Source organism: Platalea leucorodia (genome assembly GCF_965183815.1).
Source record: "Platalea leucorodia genome assembly, chromosome: 4".
NCBI classification, from domain to species: Eukaryota; Metazoa; Chordata; class Aves; order Pelecaniformes; family Threskiornithidae; genus Platalea; species Platalea leucorodia.
Genome location: NC_138826.1, coordinates 61,778,556 through 61,800,845, shown reverse-complemented (window position 1 = coordinate 61,800,845; position 22,290 = coordinate 61,778,556). Strand labels below are relative to the sequence as shown.

The 22,290-nt window shown below is 39.8% G+C and overlaps 1 protein-coding gene across 4 annotated transcripts in view; it reads right to left on the bottom strand.

Annotated features, from left to right (window-relative positions):
* Positions 1 to 22,290, bottom strand: part of BICD1 (BICD cargo adaptor 1) — a 189,149-nt gene that overhangs the window by 77,241 nt on the left and 89,618 nt on the right. For all 4 annotated transcript variants that reach the window (XM_082310129.1, XM_082310124.1, XM_082310126.1 and 1 more), the window contains exon 2: positions 11,741 to 11,953. In XM_082310129.1, the coding sequence (XP_082166255.1) occupies positions 11,741 to 11,953 (213 nt within the window). The remainder of the gene's footprint in view (positions 1 to 11,740; positions 11,954 to 22,290) is intronic.

The following is a 22,290-nucleotide window of genomic DNA, read 5'->3' as shown; positions in this document are numbered from 1 at the left end:
TGGATGATGGGAGCCTAGAAGTTATTAATGATTTCATACCAGTACCAAACTGGCAATGAGTTTGGGGTTTTGAGGCAGAAGAGGGAATTGAACAGGAGAGCCTACTCCACAGAGGACCATACTTAAGGATGGCATCACATTGCCACACAGAGCAGATTTCAGTTTTCTAATGTGTAGGCTGAATGAATCCAAATGAGAGGATGCCATCATATAGAGTACAAAAATATAAACCCCAAAGATGCTTTCTTTTCCCATATTTTTCAGGGTTTCATAGGTTTTGCTTCTATGTGATGTCTGTCTTTTTATTTCTGTCATAGAATTATAGAATCATAGTTTGGTGGGGTTTTTTTGCCAAGGAAATTTTTACTAGTTGAGAACTATCCAAAGGCATGTCTTAGAAGAGCCGTGCTCAGTCTCACTCTGATTGCGCCTAACAAATCATCCACTTCTGGGGTCAGGTCACCAGCAATGCTCTGTGCCCTGGTATCGAAGACATTTCCCTAGGAAAAGGTAAATCCCATTTCCTAATATTACCTAGTAAATCCCAGGAGAAACCCTTACAAATAAATCAGTATTGATTAAAGGACAAGAAAAAACACACTGAAAATAAATCTGTTTTTTCAACAAATAAGAGCAGATGTGGAAGCTCAAGTTCCTTGGCTGGTAATTATTGTCCACATGTGATCAGCATGCATGAGTTTCTCTCAAGGTCCAAGAACTAATCACAGCACCAGAAGAGATCATTAGGTTTTTCAGTTTTGTTTGCTGGATCTCATCTCTGAATCAATGACTCTTCAGTGCCACCAGTTCTGCATTGCTTAATCATGAACAATGTCAAAAGTTCAGGAGGAAGCAAGTTAGGAAAACAGGCAGTGATGCATCCATATGCAGAGAAAGGGAGAAAGTCAACAACAGAAGGTGAAGTTAAGCAGAGCTAAAATGCATGTGGGGACACCCAGGAGAGGAGAAATACGACTGCACTGCTTGTGTACTGATGACTGGGAATACATCAAGATTACTGTTCTGTAACCCCAATGAGTCCTCAAGGCATAAAATGTACAACAATTGCCAGGCACATTCTAACACTGAATGAATGGGAAGAACAGCATCAGTTTCTCAGAGAAGCTGTAACTCTTTTTTTTTTTTTTTTCTTTTTTAAATTGAGAACTACTCAGGATATTTAAAAAAAAATATCAAAGGGAATTAATTGGAACAGGGATGACAAACTTACTTTCATTCTTTGTTTAATGTTCTTTACCAGTGGCACATGTCACTGAAACTTATGCTCTATTTGCTTATGTGCTCAGGCAGTGAGGACTTTCAACAAAAATTTCTCCTTCTCTTTGTTATGTCTTTTTTTTATCAGGAGTAGTGCTTAAGCTTTTGGACTTGAACTTCAGAAAGTCTGGCACCCAGGGTATTCGTCCCTTCCTGCTTAATCCCAGGCAAACGAATGAAGTCACAAGGTACAAGCCAGCACAGCTCCCGGGCTCTTGCTCCTAAGAATCCAGATCACATTGCAAGGATTCGTTAAAAATTGGCAAACGCAGCTAATCCCAGCACTGCCAAAAACCATCTTGCTCCACACCACTTGAATAGACAAAAGCCCAAGTTATTCTTAACCAGCAAATTAATACTGAAAAGAGTGAGTCAGCACAAGCAGTTCTTATGAAGGCTTCCTCATCCAGAAACAAAAATGAGTCAGGAAAGTCATCCATTTTTAAAAAAGTAGAAGCCACACAAAACTAACATTTTCTCAGTTCAGAGAGCTGCTAGTCCAATACCCTGCCTCTGGCAGCAGCCACTCACAAGTGGGTAACACCTAAGAAATGGGGACATTACATGATGATGCTTTCCCTGGTGTCCCCTTCCCAGTGACCTGTATGAGGGGGTTGAGGAACTTTCTGAGCTGGGTTCTGGGTCTGGATCTTCAGGTATAAGCAGCACTGATGGCCCCATCCTCCATGAAATCTGTCTCACTGCTCTTTAAACCCAGGTACACCTCTGGCCTCCGCAGCTGTCCTCTCAGCATGTTCTCGCAGAATACCTTGTACAGGGGGGTACATAAAGGGCTTTGAAATGCTACCTAGACACAAATAAGGGGTCATTATTTCGCAGATCTTATGTAAGGACGAGCACTGCCAGATCCCGATTTGATTAATTACTGCCTAGAGATTACGGAGTACAGCCGAAAGTACACCCTCTTTCATTTTCTATTTGAGGCCCTGCAAAGGACCCTTTCTGAAAGAAGCAGCTGGGAATTTGAGTGTTTATAATAAGGCACACTGTATTTATGCAACAGTCCCTTGGTTATGCTCCATTATCCTGCCTGGCCTTTTTTTGACCTCCCTACTGTCCATTGTTTGACTCTGTTATTCACAGCAGAGCTAAATGCCAGAACCTTGCCAAAGAAAAGAGCGTCATGCATGTGTCGTATCACAAGTTTGCATCCTAAGTCATTGCTCCAGGGCCATTAACAGGAAACACAACCAACCAAAACTGCTTTTGGTAGCTTGCAGGTGTATTTGAGGGCGAGAACAACAGAACAAGGAGCTGAAGATTACCCTGAGAAAACAGTGCCACAATAAAATGTATTTATCCTGCACTGTTGACCTTCCTATTCTATTACAGTTGATGCTTATGAGGAGTATGAGCTTGGAAACACAATAATTTTATCAGCAATTATAGGGGTATAGCAATTTAGGATTATAAACCACATTTCAGGAAATAAAGAGGTGAATCTTACCACGGCCACCTTTGGTTTCACCTGCAGGAGTGAGTGGTTTGTTGGCCAATGCATGAAACAAGAACCACAAGAAAGTGTCTGGTGGTAACTGAGTAGCAGATGAAGTTGAATGGCAGATTTATAATTAAACCTTTATCTGTTAATAAAGGCACTCAGATGCAGTTGACACAGGACAGGTCTTGCTGCCTATACTCAAAGCTCTTCCTTGGATAGACACACAGTATCAGGCTACTAGTATATCTATCCCTTTCACAGCATAAGGAGAGATTTGGTAGGACTACAGGTAACAGCTCACTTTATTTTTCTGTCTCCAACACATAAAGAAAGCCACTTTGTTTCTTTTAAGAACTAAAGTTTGGTGCGCAGGGAAAGTAAACACACAGGGTAGAGAAAACCATTTAACAAACATCAGCATCTAACTCCACAAAATAACACCCTCACAAAACCACTGTAAAAACAACATGAAAACTAGTAAGAAAGTTTTGTCAGCAAACACCCATTGATGACAACCTCCACGGTTTTGTACCTTCCAGACTGCCTCATGCCACAAAGCCAAGCTTTACACTTCAGTGTGGTCTGCCGCTATTTTTTCCCATTGCAGCTGGCGGCGACAACAGTCACCAAGCCCATCTGCATGCTACCTTTATTGCATGTTAAGAGAAACTCTGCGGTGGACCTCTTTGTAAAAAGAGGTTACACCTTGGTCCACATCAGCCTGAAGTGAACAGATGGTGGCACTTGTGCAAGGAATAGTGAGACTGATATGAACACAGCATGAATGGAAGGTGTCAGAAAGACAAAACAGAACAAGGGTTGAAGGCATGGCCAGCAGTGATGGTGAAGAGCACCACTTGCAGTCAATCCAACGATAGCCATCACTTACAAACACGCACTGCTGATTTTCCAGAGACCGTGTCAAGAGGACAGGAATTTGGAGCAAGGACAGGCTCACTCTCCACCCTGCTGTCCTGGTTTCAGCTGGGATAGAGTAAATTTTCTTCTTAGTAGCTGGTATAGTGCTGTGTTTTGGATTTAGTATGAGAATAATGTTGATAACACACTGATGTTTTAGTTGTTGCTAAGTAGTGCTTACACTAGTCACGGGCTTTTCAGCTTCCCATGCTCTGCCCGGTGCACAAGAAGCTGGGAGGGGGCACAGCTGGGACACCTGACCCAGACTGGCCACAGGGCTATGCCATACCGTATGACGTCATGCTCAGTATATAAGCTGGGGGAAGAAGAGGGAAGGGGGCGATGTTCGGAGCGATGACGTTTGTCTTCCCAAGTAACCATTACGCGTGATGGAGCCCTGCTTTCCTGGGGATGGCTGAACACCTGCCTGCCCATGGGAAGCAGTGAATTCATTCCTTGCTTTGCTTGTGTGCGTGGCTTTTACTTTACCTAGTAAACTGTCTTTATCTCAGCCTACAAGTTTTCTGACTTTTCCTCTTCTGATTCTCTCCCCCATCCCACTGGGGGGGAGTGAGCGAGTGGCTGGGTGGTGCTTAGTTGCTGGCTGGGGTTAAACCACGACACTGCTCAGCCTAAAGCCCCCAGAGAGCCTGCAGATCTCTCCAGTCTAGATAGAGCACAGGCAAGTAAGTGCCTTCACAGGAAAAGTGTTAACACCTGACTGCTTACAGAAAATGTTAACATGTTTTTAAAGAGGTCCAGATAAGACACAAGTGTAAACTCAAATTTGATTTGAAGCAGGTCAGCAACATCTAATAATATTTCCCGTGTGTCAGAACATTATACTATTATACAATCATTAGGATTAAGGGCAATCTGAAAACTTTTCCTGAACACAGAAGGAAACAACGCATTTTAAAGCAAACTTTTCCACTTCTCAAGACAAAAGACCCATTAGCACTGTCAGCAAAGGAGGGAGAAAAATTTATAAGGGTGGCTAGGCACCAGCAAGCTGGAAAATCTCCCTTCAGCAGGCTTTACTAAAAACAGGAGGGAGAAAAGAAAAACACCTCCCAGTGGGCAAAGTAACAAATTTATATTCTAAGCCTAATTTAGAGCTGGTTCTAGGCAGTTGAAGGAACTTTCAAAACAAAGGAATGCAAATATAGACATTTAGAGTGACTACGCTAATACTACCCTAAATTGTGATGAGAGAGCTCTCCTGACAGGCGGAACAGTTCTGCCTTCTCTCTATCACTCCTCTGCTGAACTTTGTTTCTCAGACAGCTCTGACCTCCACAGTCATCTCTGTGGGCTGCTCTGGCATCACATTCCTACAGCTTCTTTTCAAAAAGCGGTGCTTGCATGAAGGTACACTAGGATGAAGACACCATTAGCAATGGCCACACTGAATACTTCACTGTATTTTCTTACTCATTCTCCTTCTAGAAATGAAGCCATTGCTGCAAGCACCAGCATAATGTTAGCAAGAAAATAAATATATTTATAACACAGGCTTTATTTAATCAGTGCAAATACCAAAAGAAACTTCTGTTCTTCAGTAGATTGAGTGGGGTAAGTCTGTCAATGCAGTGACTGGGAAGCACAGGACAACATCATGAGGGAGGAGCGAGATCATGGAAGGATGCTGCATGCATTGTCAGAGTCAACATTGCGGTCACTTAAACCACTTCACCATCTAGGATAATTGTCAAAGCACAATCACAGGTTCCCTATTCTATGCATGAAGAAAATTAGACGCCTATGAAGGAAAGCAAGCTAATAACACTGAAGAGAGTTCACTACTGTCTAAGAGAGATTTGTCACTATGGCCAAGCTGCTAAAAGGTTTTTCCTGCAGTACATGGTTTGTAGCAGTGATTTCTCTCTTGGACTTATCTTTTCCATCTTTCTTCAACACAGAGTTGGACGAAGTTACCTCACTTGGTAACCTGAAGCAACCTCCCTCCAAGAGCTCAGTAGTCAAACCACTAGCCACGGACATGGGAGATCCAGGCTGAAGACCATGCTCTTTCTGAGGGATGGAGACAGCCTTTGCTGAGGACTATTACCTCACAGAGGAGAGACTGGGGTTCTGGTCTCTGCCCCAATTAACATTTAAGTATTTCTTATTAAACATTAATTGAAATAGGGACTAGAACTAGTTCCCTATTCCCAGCTGAGTGGCTTAGCCTTTAGGCTACAGTCATTCTTATGAGCTTGCACACTCTCACTCTCCCTGACCCACAAAATACTAACTATCCCCCAACAAAGTGAAACAGCTTCATCCGAAGGAATGAAGAGCCTGCCAACTGAGTGTTAGCACACTTTCTTCAGAGGGAGAAGTGGATTCATAATCCCTCAGGCAGAGAAGAAATTGGAGCCCCAAACCCTGTCACAATCACAGAATCAGAGAGTAGAAGGACATCACTAGGTGATGAGGTCAGCTAGGGAAACATCTGCTTGGAGGATGCTAGTAGCACCTACAGCAGTGCTCAATATCCAGCAACAGTGTAGTAATAGACCTCAGTCTAAGTCAGAGGTGTTGTTGAATGTGTCTGGAAACAGACCATTAGATAGGCAGGAAATTTTACAGATAGAAATTTAGGCACCTAGTGACTATGGGAACCTCCAGGAACAGATGACAACTGGACATGTTAAAGATCTCAGTTTTGGACCTAACTACATCCTACATTAAGTAGGAAGTGCTGTGTACCCAAATCCTGTTATAGTCTAACCCTAGAGCAACAAGACATAAACCTGAAATTGGTGTGGGTATTAGCTAGACATGTGTTCATATTTAAAGTTTTTAGGTTTTTCCCTCATTTTTGACAGTTCAGAATAAAGCTTAACTCTTCAAACTGAGAAAGTATGATTTCTAAATAGGAAATAGCCAATTAGGAAATTTTTGAAGGTGTATTTAGTATAAAAATACAATTCTTAATTTTTTTTTTAGATAAAAGTCAACTTGAACACAACACGTGTAAATTTTTTCCATCTCTCATGTATTTTCAGAATGCAGATCTGGCCACTTAGCATGAGGTTACATTTCTGAAATGGCCATAGGTAACAGTAAAAGTTATAACTATTGACCCAGCACAAGTGCTCATGCTTTGCATCATACATACGTTCCCCTCAAAAAGAGTCCAAGCTATCGCATCCATATGTTTCCTCATTAGCATGAAGTACAACATCTTTTTACAGCTGAAGTGAATAGAAGCTTAGCTATTGATTTCAAGGGCAGCAGGGCTGCACAATTTCATCCTAGATTTTTTTTCCACCTGGTTTCAGCACATAATGTCTTATATTTTTCTCCCCACCCAGTTTTCCAGTGCCCTCATCCCTGCTTTTGCCCTCCAGAAGCCCAGGTGTGTGCTGTTGCCATGGTCCATTAACATTGCCATCCCATAAACCTCCCTGTTCATCTGTTATCTCCTGGACTGCAGGTACCCAGGTGCCGATTTCTTTCTGCAAGCCCAGCAGCTGCTGCAGTGACTTTAGTAGCACAGGCTATGAGTTTTAACCCTTTACTTCCTGGCTTTCTTATGTTATTCCTCCTTTTCACTAGTCTTGCTGGGAAGAAAGAGCTGACCCATACTTGCCAGCCACTTCAGGCACAAAAGCGTTCATCTACCCACCTCACACAACTCCTAATCCTAATCAAAACTCAAGTCATACTATCATCTTTCATCTCCATTTTCTACAGCTTCACCTGCTTCCCCTCTTTGCTTCATGTTTTTTCCCCTCAGTTGCCACCTCTTTTGAGGCAGATGCCCAGCTCCAAAGCATTCAGCCTCCTCATGAAGGAGGAGTATGATCTCATCACAAGAACTTTCTGCTCCAGCTTCTGGGCTGGATCATTTCTGCTTGCATAACCATCTCTGTCAGTTATCAACTTCTCAGAGTAGTGACTTCATCTTCTTTATCCATCTATAAAGTGCTCATGGTTACCATAAGGAAAGATTTTTCAACAGCACAAATGGAAGAACCAATCATTCATCTCCCGACTATAAGTAAATACTGTTTTTAAACAGGAAAAAATAAACACTCGAGAATTAGAAAATTATAAAAGATTGTATTTTTAAAAAATTTTTCTTTAATATTTATTATAAAGTCAGGTGGTTAGAAAAGGTTAAATGAGCTAATAACCATACTGATCTCTCCATACAGAGACGCCACCTGCCATAAACTGTGTGATTCATAACATACACGAAATCCGGTCTCTGCTAAAAAATTATATCTCTCACCTCACTTCTAAAATCAGTGTATTTTCTGGTTCAGATTACAGCAGTTTTAAGAATCTCCAAATAATGTTCTACATCCCCTGTCTGACGTCTTGGTGGAAGAAAAGAATGAAAAGGGCTACCTGCTTTCCAAAATGTGTAGTTTGGTTAAATGATGGTTAATAATATTCCTATCCAAAACACTAGGGATTTTTATTACATCAAAAATAATGCTACTGGTGTTTTACTCCTTTGATCATTTTAACATGAATCTAGAAAGCCATCTGTGTACAGAGATTACTGGTTCATCCTTCACCATCAGGGTGAAACAAATGCTCAAGTTCTTCACAAATATGACTTTTTCTAGTGATGAGCATTGAAATCAGTTTGTTTGCTTTCCCAGACTGAGATGCATAATCTCCAGAGACCTGAACCTGATACTTTCCCTTTTATAGCAAGAGGGATCCAGGTCAAGCTGCCCTGCAGACATCAGCTGTGACTACACGGCAGATACTTGCAAAAAGGCATGAATTTTTAAACTCTGGGGCTATCGAATTCCCAAGATTCCTAAAAGCCATCAGCATTCATGCGAGCTTATTCCGATGGTTCACAAAATGCTCATACACATTCATATGACTATGGATTTCTGTGCAAATTCAGAAAGCAGAACCTATTCACAAGGGAACTCCCACAACAGTCTAGAGAATGGAGGAGCACTGACCGTGTTATTTAGGGGTGTGGTACAAATAACACGGGTCACTTTTTGAAAACCTAGTAATCAGTCTTCAGTATCATAAGGGACTGAGTGCATAGATAAAGTACCATAAATTTCTGTCATCTATGCAAAAATGCTATTTCCAGAACCACAAAGCAGTTTTTCAAACCTTTTATATTAAGTCTGAAGGTGAAAAGAGTGATTATTTTTTGGTTTAGCTTGTAAAATATCTTAGTAAGGTTTAAAAAACAACTATAAAGCATATTCTCTTGAGGGAAGTGAAACAAGGTGGGGAAGAGACAGAACGCAGCCAAGTAACTGACATCTAGAATATATCTTTACATCACTCAATACAGCTGCTCACATAAAGACCACTGTTTTTTCTTCCATTTTTTTTCTCTAACTAGATTTTCAAATATACTGGTTAAAGAGACGAATTACTTTCTCATTGTAGCAATCTACCTGTGGCAGCTTCTAAGGACTGTCTTTATCCCAAAATGTACCAGATATTTAATAAAAAAAGGGGGTATTTTCACCTTACTGGTTGTCAAGATTTGGCGTAAGCTAAGTCTGCCTTTTCCTATCAGCAGTACCCAGAACCAAGCAGACAAAGTTCATAAACACTTTCAGTAGAAGGGCATCTCATTTCTGCAGGCATTTGAACATCACAGCCTTAGGATTTATGTTTGGACCAAAGTATACTGAGCTGTGTATAAGGGTGAGACTCCTTTGAGCACAAGGTGAAATACCAATGTAATTCAGTGTGACAAGGTCTCCAAGAGACTGAGGTAGGTGTCAATCATCCTCTATCTCTTATTATATTCAAGTAATTAATCATAATAGTGTCTGGTGGAAGCTTGGTAATGAACTGACTGCACTAATCCCATTTATGTTTAAATACATTGATTGTAGTTCCACAAAATAAAAGTTCAACATAGTCAAGGACTTTATACTCAGGGTCCAACATCATCTTAATAATAACAAACAGTTTATGAGCCTTATTTTTATTCAAGTAAATTATTTTCTTGCATTTTAACTACTAGGGCTTGTTTCTATTTAGCATTAGAACAGGAAATAATTGCAGCTGGTCTCACACTAGGGGTTACTACTATCTCCAAAGAAACGAGGACAATCAATATTCTAGGGAGGACAGGTACTGAAACTGCCTCCTGAATAACTTACGGATCAATAATCATGATAGAAAATGGAAGGCAGATTTGCATTTGAAGGAATCCCAAGGAGACCCCAGAGGAAGGAATCGAGTACAAAGACGAATGTGTATCCTCTAGCTTAGTTGCTCATCTGTGACCGAATTCCAGGTCATTAGGATTCTGCTCGCCTGCAATCTTTAACCAAATGGTTAGGTAGGTATGTCAGCAGCTGGTTGCCTGCTACCAGAGAAGCTTTTAGGATATGATTTTAGGATGCGTAGATATAAATTTGATTTTCTTTTTTTTTTTTTATTAACAACCACAACAGCAATTACAAACACATATTTTATTTGGATCTTGTGAATAAATAGCATATATTTACTTCTTACTGAAACCTGACTTGTATTATGGGTAAGTCCAGTGCAACCATTAAATAAGAATGTTCAGTGGGAGTAAAGAACCTTGTCCTGGGGACACCCTGTCCCAGGGGTTTCTGTAGGTTAAGAGGATGCCATTCCACTCAGCTACAGAAAACATGATAATCTTTGTTAATTTGTTAAATTCACAGGAAAGAAGCATTTTCCAGAATCACCTAGGAAAGACCTCTTCCAGCAGCTGGACAGTGGGGAGAGCCCCTAAGTCAAAGCATTCCTGGGGAGAGCACGAAAGATGTGGGGTTACTTCCAAGTGCTGCCTTCCCCTGCAAGTAGTTGCTCTGCTTAGAAAACTGAATCTGTAGAGGTTTTTAAGAGAAACAGTAAGACCACTATGAATGAGCTATGAATGTGTGTGTGAAAGCACTAGAAGAAACGGCAGAAGGATAAAAGAAAAGTGTGCAGTTTAGGCACCTCAATGAACAGGCCATCAAGATCACGGCAGACTCACATGACACTTCTCAGGCACCCAGATTGCAAAAACAGCCTGTACACAAGGAAGGAGACTAGAGAGCAACGAATAGATCAGCAGTGCTGCACAGTGACTTACAGGAATAAGACAAGCCAAAGAGGCAAAAGATTTCGATAGATGTCAACTTACGGGCACAAAAGGCACATCCAAAATGAGCACATAGGCCCGAATCTACAAGGAACCCAGGACAGGTGATGAGGACTTGATACTCAGTATCCCTTATCCTCCATTTCACCACAATTAGTGCTGGCCAGAGTGGTGAGGGACACACATCTTAGGGAGTGTATGAGAACGTCAGCAAGAGCCAGTTTGCTAGTAAAGCTGAAGGAAACAGTCACCTTCCTCTTGTGCATGGTCTTGTGTTGATCTCTGCTACATGGATTGTGCAAACTAACCATTGATATGGAAAGAATAAATTAGTAAAATTAGATCAGTTCTCCACTAACTGGGATATGGAAGCAATACTAAGTAAAAAAACTTCTATCTAAACTTCTAGATACCAAGGAAAAAAGTTAAATTATTAAATATTACTAATTTTTCCATTGAAATTAATCATTAACCACTGTGTCCCATGTGGCTAATAACTACATTTGGCTTCCTTACTGTTGCCCATTTTCTAAACATGATCATGCATTTTAGTTTTGCTCTACAGGACAAGAAATCTGATGAAACCTTTATCTAATCCTAGCCAATCCAGACTACCCGAGAAATTATGTGAATGTTGAGAAAGAGAGGAGTTGCACAAATATCAGAAGTGTGCAGAAAATGTGTTTATGTAAAATTTACTTATATGTAGGTGTTATCAAATACAATGCAAAATACTACGAGTACTTAGGAAATTATAGCTTCCTGAATTGGGTTTTATTATACTTGTAGCATTTTTTGTTGTTTAAAAGTGAAAAAAAAAAAAAAGTTACATTTTTTTCCTTTCCAAGTCACAGCCCTCTCAGGCCAGGTGGTATCTGGGATGATCACAGACTGGTAGGTGAGCATTTTTACTTCTTGTAGTATTTTCATGACTCAGAGCCATGCCATCCATGATACTCCAAGAAAATTCAGCCCCTTGCTCCCTGCACACCCCCATTTACCTCTTTCAAGTCTTGGACAATAGCAGTGAGTCTTTCATTCTCTGCCTGAACGTTGGTGATCACTGCCCTGCTCTGTTTCAGCTCGTTCTGCATCTCCAAAATCTTCCCGAGGTAATAAGCTTCTTTTGATGCAGACTCCTGGAGGAGAGTCTCTTCACGTGTTTCACCATCTTCAGCCACTTTGCGGTGAATTGAGAAGGACTGTCCAAATGCCTGCAAGAGGAAAAGAGTGCACAGTATAAAACTACTGAAACCCTAGAAAAATTATCAACAATAACGAGCTGCTGCATAGCCAGCGGGAATGAAATAAATCTGAGAGTCCCAAACTCTGACCTAATAAATACTGACTTAGCAGCTTCCTAACAGCTGAGGGCCACCATCTCATTTAGCTGAAATGAAGCATCTTGAAGCTGTTCTCATTTGCAGTATGGATTTATGGCCCCTATCCAGGCGACCTCCACTGAGATCAAGATGGTGCTCTGCTAACTAGCCATTAATTAGTGCCAGTGTTTAACTCCCTTGCATGAAGCCAGCTGATAATTTGTCAATTCCTTTCTTCTCCAGTTCTGCAAAATGAATGTGTGGTTTGTTTTGTTTTAAAGAGCATAAGTAGCTGACAAATCTTTCTAAATTGCTTTCCATTTTCAACGTTCTTTTATTATAGGAGCTAACTTCATGGTGTGGAAAAAAGCTTCCCATAACCTGAAAGGAAAAAAAATGAGCTGAGTATCAAGCAGTGGCCATCCACACTGCTGGTAAGCTAAACATGGAGTTTGACAGCCCCTTCATCTTGTTTGTACTCAGTGTTTTCTGCTTCTGCTGAAAAGAAGCAATATTTATGTATTCAAGACGTTTCTAAATACATAGGTTATTTTCAGTGATTCTTTTTCTCTTCTTGTTACTGGCTCAGAGTGGTCAGCTTAATAAGGCAGTATTTCTCAGTGACAATTTCTGATGTTATTTTCAACAGCTCTGAAGCAACCTGGAAGAAAGCAAAGTACAAGCCACCATACTAGAAGTGATGGAGATACCATTTAGCTATGGAAGACAGAGGGGAAAAACCTGCAATCATACAATAACATAAAAAATAACATAATAACACAAAACAATATATTAATAAAAATAGTAATAAAATAATATATAGAGTAAAATAAAAGAAAAACCTGTTTTGTTTGTTTTACCTTTAAAAGCAGACATTTGGTTGAAAATAACATGGCCTAATTCTGGAAAAAGTCAAAAGAAGGCCTCTAATGTTAAGAATATTTAGCCTACCATAGGCAAAAGCTCTCTCATATATCTTAATTCAAAGAAAGTATGTTTGAAAGACCATGATTTTTAATTTTTTCCCCCAATATAGGAAAGAAAGGTATAAGTCATGATAATATATGTTCTTTCAGTGGGAAATTCTCCCCAAAAGCCTAATTTCTACCTAGGCCTATGAAACCACAAAACAGAGTGTACATTTGTACCCACTATCAGCTGTGGCCTCCTTTGCCTTCCCATCAATAAGAACTACTTGCCAAATGAAATCCATTGTTTTACTGCACCTATTTATAGCCTTTCAGAACATGTTCTAAGTTTTATTGGCACTAGAACTGAAGCAGTCCCTTAGAAACTTCAAAGCAAAACCCCGTTCAAAAACTTTTTAGCTTTTAAGTCTACTTCACTTAGAGAATCCTGTGAACTCAGCATTAAAGGATTCTAAAAATATTCAATAATGTATTAACCCAGCTGTCTTCTCAAAAGACTGCAAGTTACTGAAATAGCAAGCATCAGCAACTTGCCGAATAGGATTTTCCAAATAACAAGAAATTCAATTTATTGAAACTGTTAAGCACTGATTCAGTCACTGTATCTGTGAATCTAAGACGACTGTTTCAGGAACACTGTTAATAAATTATATCTTAATCTACATACTTACATGCAATGGCTCACTGTTCCTAATTTGAGACTGAGCAAAAAGCACCAGTCTAATAAAGACCCTACAAGACAGGCAAAGGCCACATATCTAGGGGAAAAATCAAAATACAGCAGAACAGCAGGTAGGACTGACAGGGCTGGAGAAGCTCATGAAGAAATGGGAGCTGAAGCCCTCTCTACCAGAGAACTATAGTTAAAGCACCATGAGTAAATACCAATACACAGTGATGATGGCCTTCCAGGTGCCTACTATGTTTTCCTCAAATGTACTTTGAAGGTGCATTTTAGCATGTGTGACATTTGAGAATGGCCATGAATAGAGAATTTGGGGAGGATGCATAGCATAACAGAAAATTACTGTATATTTAACATTTCCTTGTACCTATGACTACAGAAAATGTCAGAGAAAATAATTTAAACATTTTTTCTCTATGAAACCAAATTTGAACATTACTGTATATAATACTATTCAATTTCTTTCTTAAATTGCCACCAATGTTAAAAATCAGGGGAAGAAAGAAAAGGAAGCATAGTTCTTTTTCCATATTGATGGAAATAGTGCAGATCCATGCAACAAGGAGAGGAACCTGAGATGTCTTTAATTAAAAGGCAAGCAAAATGTCCTGCTTCTGTGTTTCACGATCTGCATAGAACACCAAAAATTTTAAACTTTCCAGACATACCCACTTAAGGCTTTCCATCAGATTGATCGCTTTGAAATAAAGCCATACATCAATGTTTTTCAGCTAGTAGGAAGATATTTGTTCTACTTTGATTTTATATTTTAGTAATTTGCCTAATATGTTTACTTATTTATAAAACCTTATAACCTTGCTACGTTATAGATATTTCCATTAACTGTGCACATTTATTTCACTGAAACCACCCCTGTAGTGGGAAAAGCTAGCCACCTGGAAAACTTTTCAGGTCAGCTAACTTTATAACAGGCACAACTATCTTCCAACAACCACTGTTTTCCAGGCCTGGATGCGACAATACACCCCACACCACCACTTCGCATGAACACCCACACTCAGCCAGCAGCATGAACAGGCTGGAGCCTGGGAGAGCTGGAACAGCTCACTTCAGCCTTCACAATTACCTCCTGAACACGTTGGACAGGAAAGAGTCAAATGGTCCCCAGGAGCTGGGAAATCCACATTGGTAAGGGCCAGTAATAGATGAGATACAAACTGTGGGAGCATTTGGCACATTTATATGCATGAGCTGGATGCAGCTGGCACTGGCATCAGGTATGAAAGGAAGAAACAGCAGATGAAGGTCAAAACAGGAGAAGGTAGCAACCCTGACTGGAGGCTAAAGAAAGTTCACTTGCGTTTAGGTCAAGTGTCAGATACAAACTAGTTTGCTGAACGTATCTTATGGTATTGTATGTGGGAAAATACCAGCCTGCTATGGAACCCTGACTGGGGAAACAGCTTTCCTTTGATAACCATGTGACAGGGAGGGAGAGGAAGAAGTACCATGCAAACGCAGAGCAGGTGTTCCCTGTGCTCACCATTGAAGACGATATCAATATTTTGGTCAGATATTTACAGTGAAGGTATAGTTTGGCTCCTGGAGAGATGCTGCTCCTGCCTAAAAGTACTTTGTCACCTCTATTAGTACCACACCAGCTTCTCCCTAAACCAAATTTCAGGTGATGCCAGGATGGCAAAAGCAGGACCAGGCTCTTCTATGCTTTTCTATCTTTTCAACTGGATTGGGACAACTACATCAACATAGGCAATGGAGTTCTCTGAGCGAACCATGAAGAACTAACTACAGAAGCAAAGACCTGTGGTTGTAACTGTGGGAATAGTGCCCAGCTCACTTCCTTGCATTGTTTCTGTAGTAGTATTTTGGGTTGGTGCTGTACTGTATCTTGCAGACGTATTAGTTAATTACCGCAATTCCTTTCAGTATCATGCTGCCTTGCTTGGTGTGACTACTCATTAAAACCACTTAGAAATCACTGCTGGTCTCTTTGCAGCTCTTAGTTTCAGCAATCACATTGCAGAGCTTTTCTGACAAAGTATATCATCTTCCAAATTCAAATCAGGACTCAGAGGGGACTGTATAGCCCTTTATGGCTTCTATTTCCTTGAGAAACCCCTTCCCAGCATAAGCACGATAGCTGAAGTCAGCTACAAAGACTGTCCTAAGAGAGACCAGTCTGAATTTCACCTTATACTAGTCCCATCACTTATCTCAAGACTTTGCTTGAAAGGATGCTGTTGACTGAGTTAGGAGATACTTTTTTTGTAAGTTGGTCATAAAAGGTGAGAAACAAGGTGCCATTAAACACTGTATATGTATTCTGAGACCTGAGAATTGTACAACAATATCATGACTTTTTAGGTGTGTCTTAAAATTTGAACTTTGAGAACAGTAAAATAATGATCAATATATGTTTGAGTGCTTGATAAAGGATGGCAACAGTGGGCACACACAGGTGAGAGGTCAGTCTGATCATGGAGAAAGGTGTAAGTATTGAGGAAAAGGCCATTTGCCATTGAACTCTAACTAACCTCAGATGGAAATTCCAGTGTCAGAAGCAAACTAGCATGAAAGAAATAATGCAGTGAATAAAATGGGCACAGATTTGTAAAAGAGCAATAGAAAAATATGACTGTTCCAAACAACATATGTAAGAAAATTTATATGACAAATATAAACAGCAATAGAAAGCTAATGTGCAGTGAGCGACATGAAATGATGTCTGTAAAATGAAAATTGTATTTAGCACTTGAAAAAAAAAAGAAAAAAGAGAAGCTAGATGCCTAATTTAGGTGTAGAAAGCAGCACAAATGCAAAAGATCAGCTAAAAACATAAGTAAGTAATGAAGGATGTTATTTCTGAGTTTCAGTTTTATTTTTACTGGCCACCTCCTGGGGCAGGAACTCTGAAGTATTTGCATAGAAACTCACTCTTCTAGACTGTGATGATTAATAAGCAATAAAACATGACCCAACTGCTATCAGGATGAGCAGGCAGCCTACCTTTATGTCTTTGACACTTAATGTGTTTTTTCTGATGCATAATGCAACAGCATTGAACTTGTTCAAATGATTACCTATTTCAGCTGCTAACTCGCTGCAAAGCAGAATGTATTATGTATTAGTTACCTCCGCATTCCTAACACAGAGGCAGGGCAAAAGCAGTTTGGGATTATCCAAGAGGGCAGCATATTTCCTAGGCACATTTCAGTATGGCACCACAGATGGAAATCTTTGCTAGAGATGCTTCACTGGGGTTAATGTCAGGGACAGGCCTTAATCTGTGACACAACTTGAATGTCCACTTATCACTTAACATTCCCTTACTCATTGCAATTCTGTGTCTCTTTTTTAAATAAGCTATATAATTTTTTTTCCTTCACAATTCAGTAACCAAAGCTCAAGGTTCTCTGACATTTTTCTGCTAAGGAGAAGTGGCAGGCACAGGTCTGTGAGGAAATCCCCTCTAGGCAAGGCTGAGCAAGTGGCTGAGCAGGCTCTAGCCCTTCCCTCGAAACCAGCTGGTACCAAACTGCCGCCCTGTAGGATGTGATGTGGCTCCATTTAAACACATTATTTCCTTAACTTACCTCCAGTATTTTACACCCTGTTCACCTGAACACTGCTGAAATGAATCTGCCCGTAGCAGTTTCTTTGTTAGTAAACCCAAGCCAGCATTCAGCCTAACTGGGAATCTCTCTCTCTGTGGGCTTTCTTACAGGCATATGCTCAGTGCTTGGTGCTGATCACTTGGCTGTTTGTTATTCCCTGCTCCCTCACACTTTGGGTACACAGACTGTCCAGGGTCTTAGACAAGGACTCCATTTTATTCTTGGAGAAGACAGTAGGTAGCACTGAATCTAAACCTGACTTGTGTTTCTTGGCAGCATTGCAGTGCAATAGCAAACAACAACGCCCTCACAGAAGTGACGGATGGGTTCCCGTCATATTATATCCGTTTTCCTAAAAAATGGGAAAGTTTTATGCTTCTAAAATTTATTCATAATTTAGATTAAATCTTTACTTAGTTGACATGACCTCCTGATGTTCATTTAAGATGGCTGAAAGAGGTCAATAGGTTTCTTTTTGGAATCCAATACTGAAGTGACGAAAGTCTTCAAACGCAAATAATAGGCATATTGCAATGAAAACACAGACAGATGCACGTTTAGTCAAAATAATGAGAAGAAGGAATTTAATAGGTATTGTGTGCATGTGAGATGGACAGCCCATGCAGGGAAGCAGATTGAAAACTCAGAAACAGATTGAGAACACAGCCTGAATCAGCATGGTCATATAGGCAAGAAAACTAGACCATGAACTTTTGGGTTGACAGGCTAGCTGAAAACAGCTTGTTGTTTTACAGCTACAGAAGTGTTCCATTTGTCTGATTCCTCCTGTGTTTGAGAAAGCAGAATGCTGAACTCCCCTACAGAGAGGTAGGAGGTAGAAAGATGCTGGATCCCATCACTAATTCCTCTTTCAACTCAGAACAGCAAATACAGTTCCCAGGCTTAACTAGTCTCCTGGTCAAAAAATAATGTGCACTAATTGATCAAAATTCAGTTGTACCCAAACAACTGTCTAAGCATTGGTCATTTCATAATTTCCAGACTCAAGATGATCAGTTTTATGCTCTATGCCACACAACACAAACAGGAATTTTGTGTGTTTGTGTTTTGGTTTTTTATTTCAATGTAACAACATACCATTTACTTCGTATGCCCCATCTTGGAGAAAAAATGCTAAATGTTGTGTACTCAGTTTGAAGCAAGCTGACAAACAGGGGTTTTCTTATTTGTTCTTATGAGATCAGTCCACCTTCTGAAAAAGGTGAAAATTAAACTTTAAAGGACAGTTGGTTTCAATTAGTTCTTTGCTATAGACACTTGATATGACCTTAAGGAAATTGTTCCTCAACTTCCCATTTGAAAAGTGTAGAGGACAGTATCTGCTACACAATGAAAAGGACTTTTATGATACACCCCTTCACGATCTGAGATACAACATACTATAGTTATGAGCACAGTATAGGTAACTATGATAAATCCATAAATGTTACCTGAAGAAGTTATTTTATTACCTCCTAAAGGCAAAAAGCATTTAACTTTATTTCCAAATACCAGCTTACTTAATCAACTCAACTCAATAATAATGCAAATGCTGGTGCAATGGTAAAGTCATGTATTTTAATATCTGCATGAGAGATTTAACTTGCAAGAAAGACTTGCAAACCAACATGCTAGAGGTTTTGTCTATGCCAGAAATACTGAGGAGATCAGATATATAGAAAACAGAACTAATACTGAGACTGTTTACAGATGCAGAAGAGTAGGACAAATGTAAACAATTTATAGTCTTTTCCCCAAGGAAGCTTTGGATAAAAGCACGGACAATGTGAACGTCTTCTGCTTGTTCTCAGTAGATCCCTACAGTGTCTACAGGCCTGTCAAAATTCATATATCAGATGCTAATCAACAAAGCCTTCAGAAAGTACTGGGGGAGATGAGCATTTACATTCAACTCAGCTACAAAGATGGCCATGCTTCTGCAGTCCCAGTACATATTGTGCTGATTTCAATCAATGCGCCACGGTGTGAGGCCTTAGGCAACCATGGTACTTTTTTATAAATAAGGAACAAAAATATTCCTAAATGTGATGGTTAGGAAATATTTATAGACACGAAGAAGAAAGCACTACCATGAAAATGAACATTCAATACTAACCTCCATAGTTCATCAGCAATCCAATAAAAGGGGGAGTGAATAAGCATTTCCATTTAATTGCCTTTAACAGCACTCTAGATGAGGATTTAAATTCCCTGCCCTGAGCATTCCCTCCAGGCACAGAAAACACAAGAAAGGGGAAGCTTGTAACAAAAAGCACCACTTATGTACAACACAACTAATTGGATTCATGCTGGTAATTTTAAAGCAGCTCTGTTAAAAATGAATATGGCCAATAATTAAATTATTTCTATAAACAAAATAATTCACACATTATTAATGAACCATACAGTGGCTTAAAAAGTTGCACCAATGTCTATATTGGTGTTTACATGATTTCATACTATTATCAGACCAACCTCCAGCTATTACAAAATTCTAGTTAAAACCAACAGAAACATTACCAGAACAAACGTGGAAGATTGTCAAGCATTTTCTTTTTCTTTTTAAAAAACCAAAATGTATCTGAAGCCTGAGATGGAATATGCCTTTCATGGAAGCTCTAGCTCTATTACCTTTGCAGTAAATGGCAAAATCCCATGTTTAACTAAAACTTAATGGGTTTTTTTTGCTTTTCTGACTGCTTTTCTTTTTTCCATTTTTCTAACTATGAAATGGTAGAGATAATTGCAATTCTTTCTCCTGCGCTTGCTTGAATAAAGCTGCAAATAATGTGTGCCAAAATACAATTCTTTAAGAGTTTTTGGCTTGCCAGAACATTCTAGTTATGTCACATTAGCTCCCCATATGTCAACTCACATTCCATAGTGAGTACAGTGCATTTTAGGAGTGGTCTAATTTGCAACTAATAGTTGCTAGTGAATAATAAAAACAACTCACAAAGAATACCAACTGCATTCTACATTGCTGCTACTACTTTTGCCATAGTTTTCTGCTGGAGAGAAGTTTCAAGGGTAGTATTTTATAGGGAAAGATTATTTCCAGTTGTAAAGGTAGAACAGGGAGGAGGAAGGAAAGACTCTTTTGTCATGTCAAATTTGGACTATCCCAGAGCCACATATAAGGAAGCGGAGGTTGCATGCCCAGAATGCCTTTTCTAGAAGAAAAGGGAAGAAATAAGGAGTAGGGATACAACTACGTCCTAGACACAGATGCGCACCAACCAGTGAAGTTGGATGCAGCAAGGAAGGAGAAAGCTGCTTCTTTGAAGATAATGCTCTTTACACATTAGACTAAAAAAAGCAGTGGAGAAATCCTGTATCAGTATCTGCTGCAAATGTAAGGAGTATGCCTCAACACATAAAAAATGATGAGTAGAAAACTGTAATTTTATTGTCATAATACTAGGTTTGTGCTAACTTTCAAACTACTTACGCACCTGTAGGTTACCTGCTTACTGAATCACCTGGAAGCTTTAAACTAGCTGGGCCTCACTTTAGGAGAGATTCTGAGATGTGGTCTCAAATTTAGAAGGAAATGGTGATATTCTACTGCAAAACACTCAACTGTGTTTACATACATCCTGCAAGCAATTAAACATCAGTTTTATTCAGATCCTCTTTTAGTGTCTTGCACTATTTTCTTTCAATAAAAAAAGCAGAGATCTGAAAGTATATATTCTGAGTACTCAGTAAGTGATAGTATTTTTGCCAAGCAGCAAAATGAAGGATTTTTTTCTCTAGGAACAGGAAACTCCTCTTCTTGAATAAGAAAACAAGTGATACAGGTACAATCTTGTCTTCAAAGCCCTGTAAAATATCACCCTCAGGCAGAAGTTGTTATGCTCAGAATACTTCTCTTCATCATACAAACAAAAGAAATTAGAAGCCAAAATGGGCATTTCTGCTCTCCACATTTTCATAGAGAAAGAAAAAAAAACCTTATCTCCTTTAAGGTATTTTTTGGACCCACAACAAAGTCTCAGATAATTAAAGCAGCGGTATCTTATCCTTGAACTGACATTTAGAAACAAACATAAAGATTCGCTCTACCTTTCTTCACGTTTCTCAAACTTTTTCAAAATACGTCTTTGTGGCTTGTCTGTCTCAATGAGTCACCAGCTAGATGGGGTCCCCAAATGCAGGGGAAGAAGAGAACTGACTACAACAAGCACGTGCAGAGGTAAAAGCTAACATCCCCATCCTGATAAATGCTATTTTTTCCAACAATTTGCAATCTTCTTTGAACCTTTTCATGAACCTCTCGAGAGATTGGTTTCTATAGTTTTTGTAAATGGAACGGGAGAAAAGAGGCAGGTTACCTGTCACTCAAAAAGAAGCATCTCTTTTGATGCCTTTCCCCTCTCCCCAACAGGCTGAGCATAATGGCTCCATCTCTGTCATAGAAAATACCAAACTGGCTGTGACTAGTTCTTCATTATCCTGCCTGGAATATGACCCAAGCACAGACCTGCCAAGCTAACTGCATTCAGATGGGCTTCTCAGGAGATCCACTCCCAGGACAAGTAAATGCTATCCCAGTAGCATGCTATTTGGGGAAGTAGGAGCCAAAGCTGACTGTAGAGTTGCAGATAGCTCTTGCAGTTCTGGGTGATCAAACAGTAAATTAAAAGCATTTTACTAAATGCAAAGCACCACATGGGAGTAGAAGGAGCAGACCTAACTCTGTAGGCACAGCAATGGACCCTATTTAAAGCTCATTGTCAATAGGTCTATGAAACAAGCAGCCCAGGATGAGCAGCAGTCAGGAAAGCAAAGTGAGTTTCATTGCTGGGAATATTTCCTAGAGAGGAAACCTCTATATGTCTACAACTGACCTCTGCTTGAGAGAGAACTGACTTTTGAATTAGTCCCAGCAACCAATGATGCTTGGAGTCGGAGACTTTTCATGACAAAGTACGTGCTTTGCTGCCTGGATTAAGGTAGGTCAAAGGCTAAGATGTTTGGGGATCTGGAGCACATGGCATACAAGAATAGGCTAAG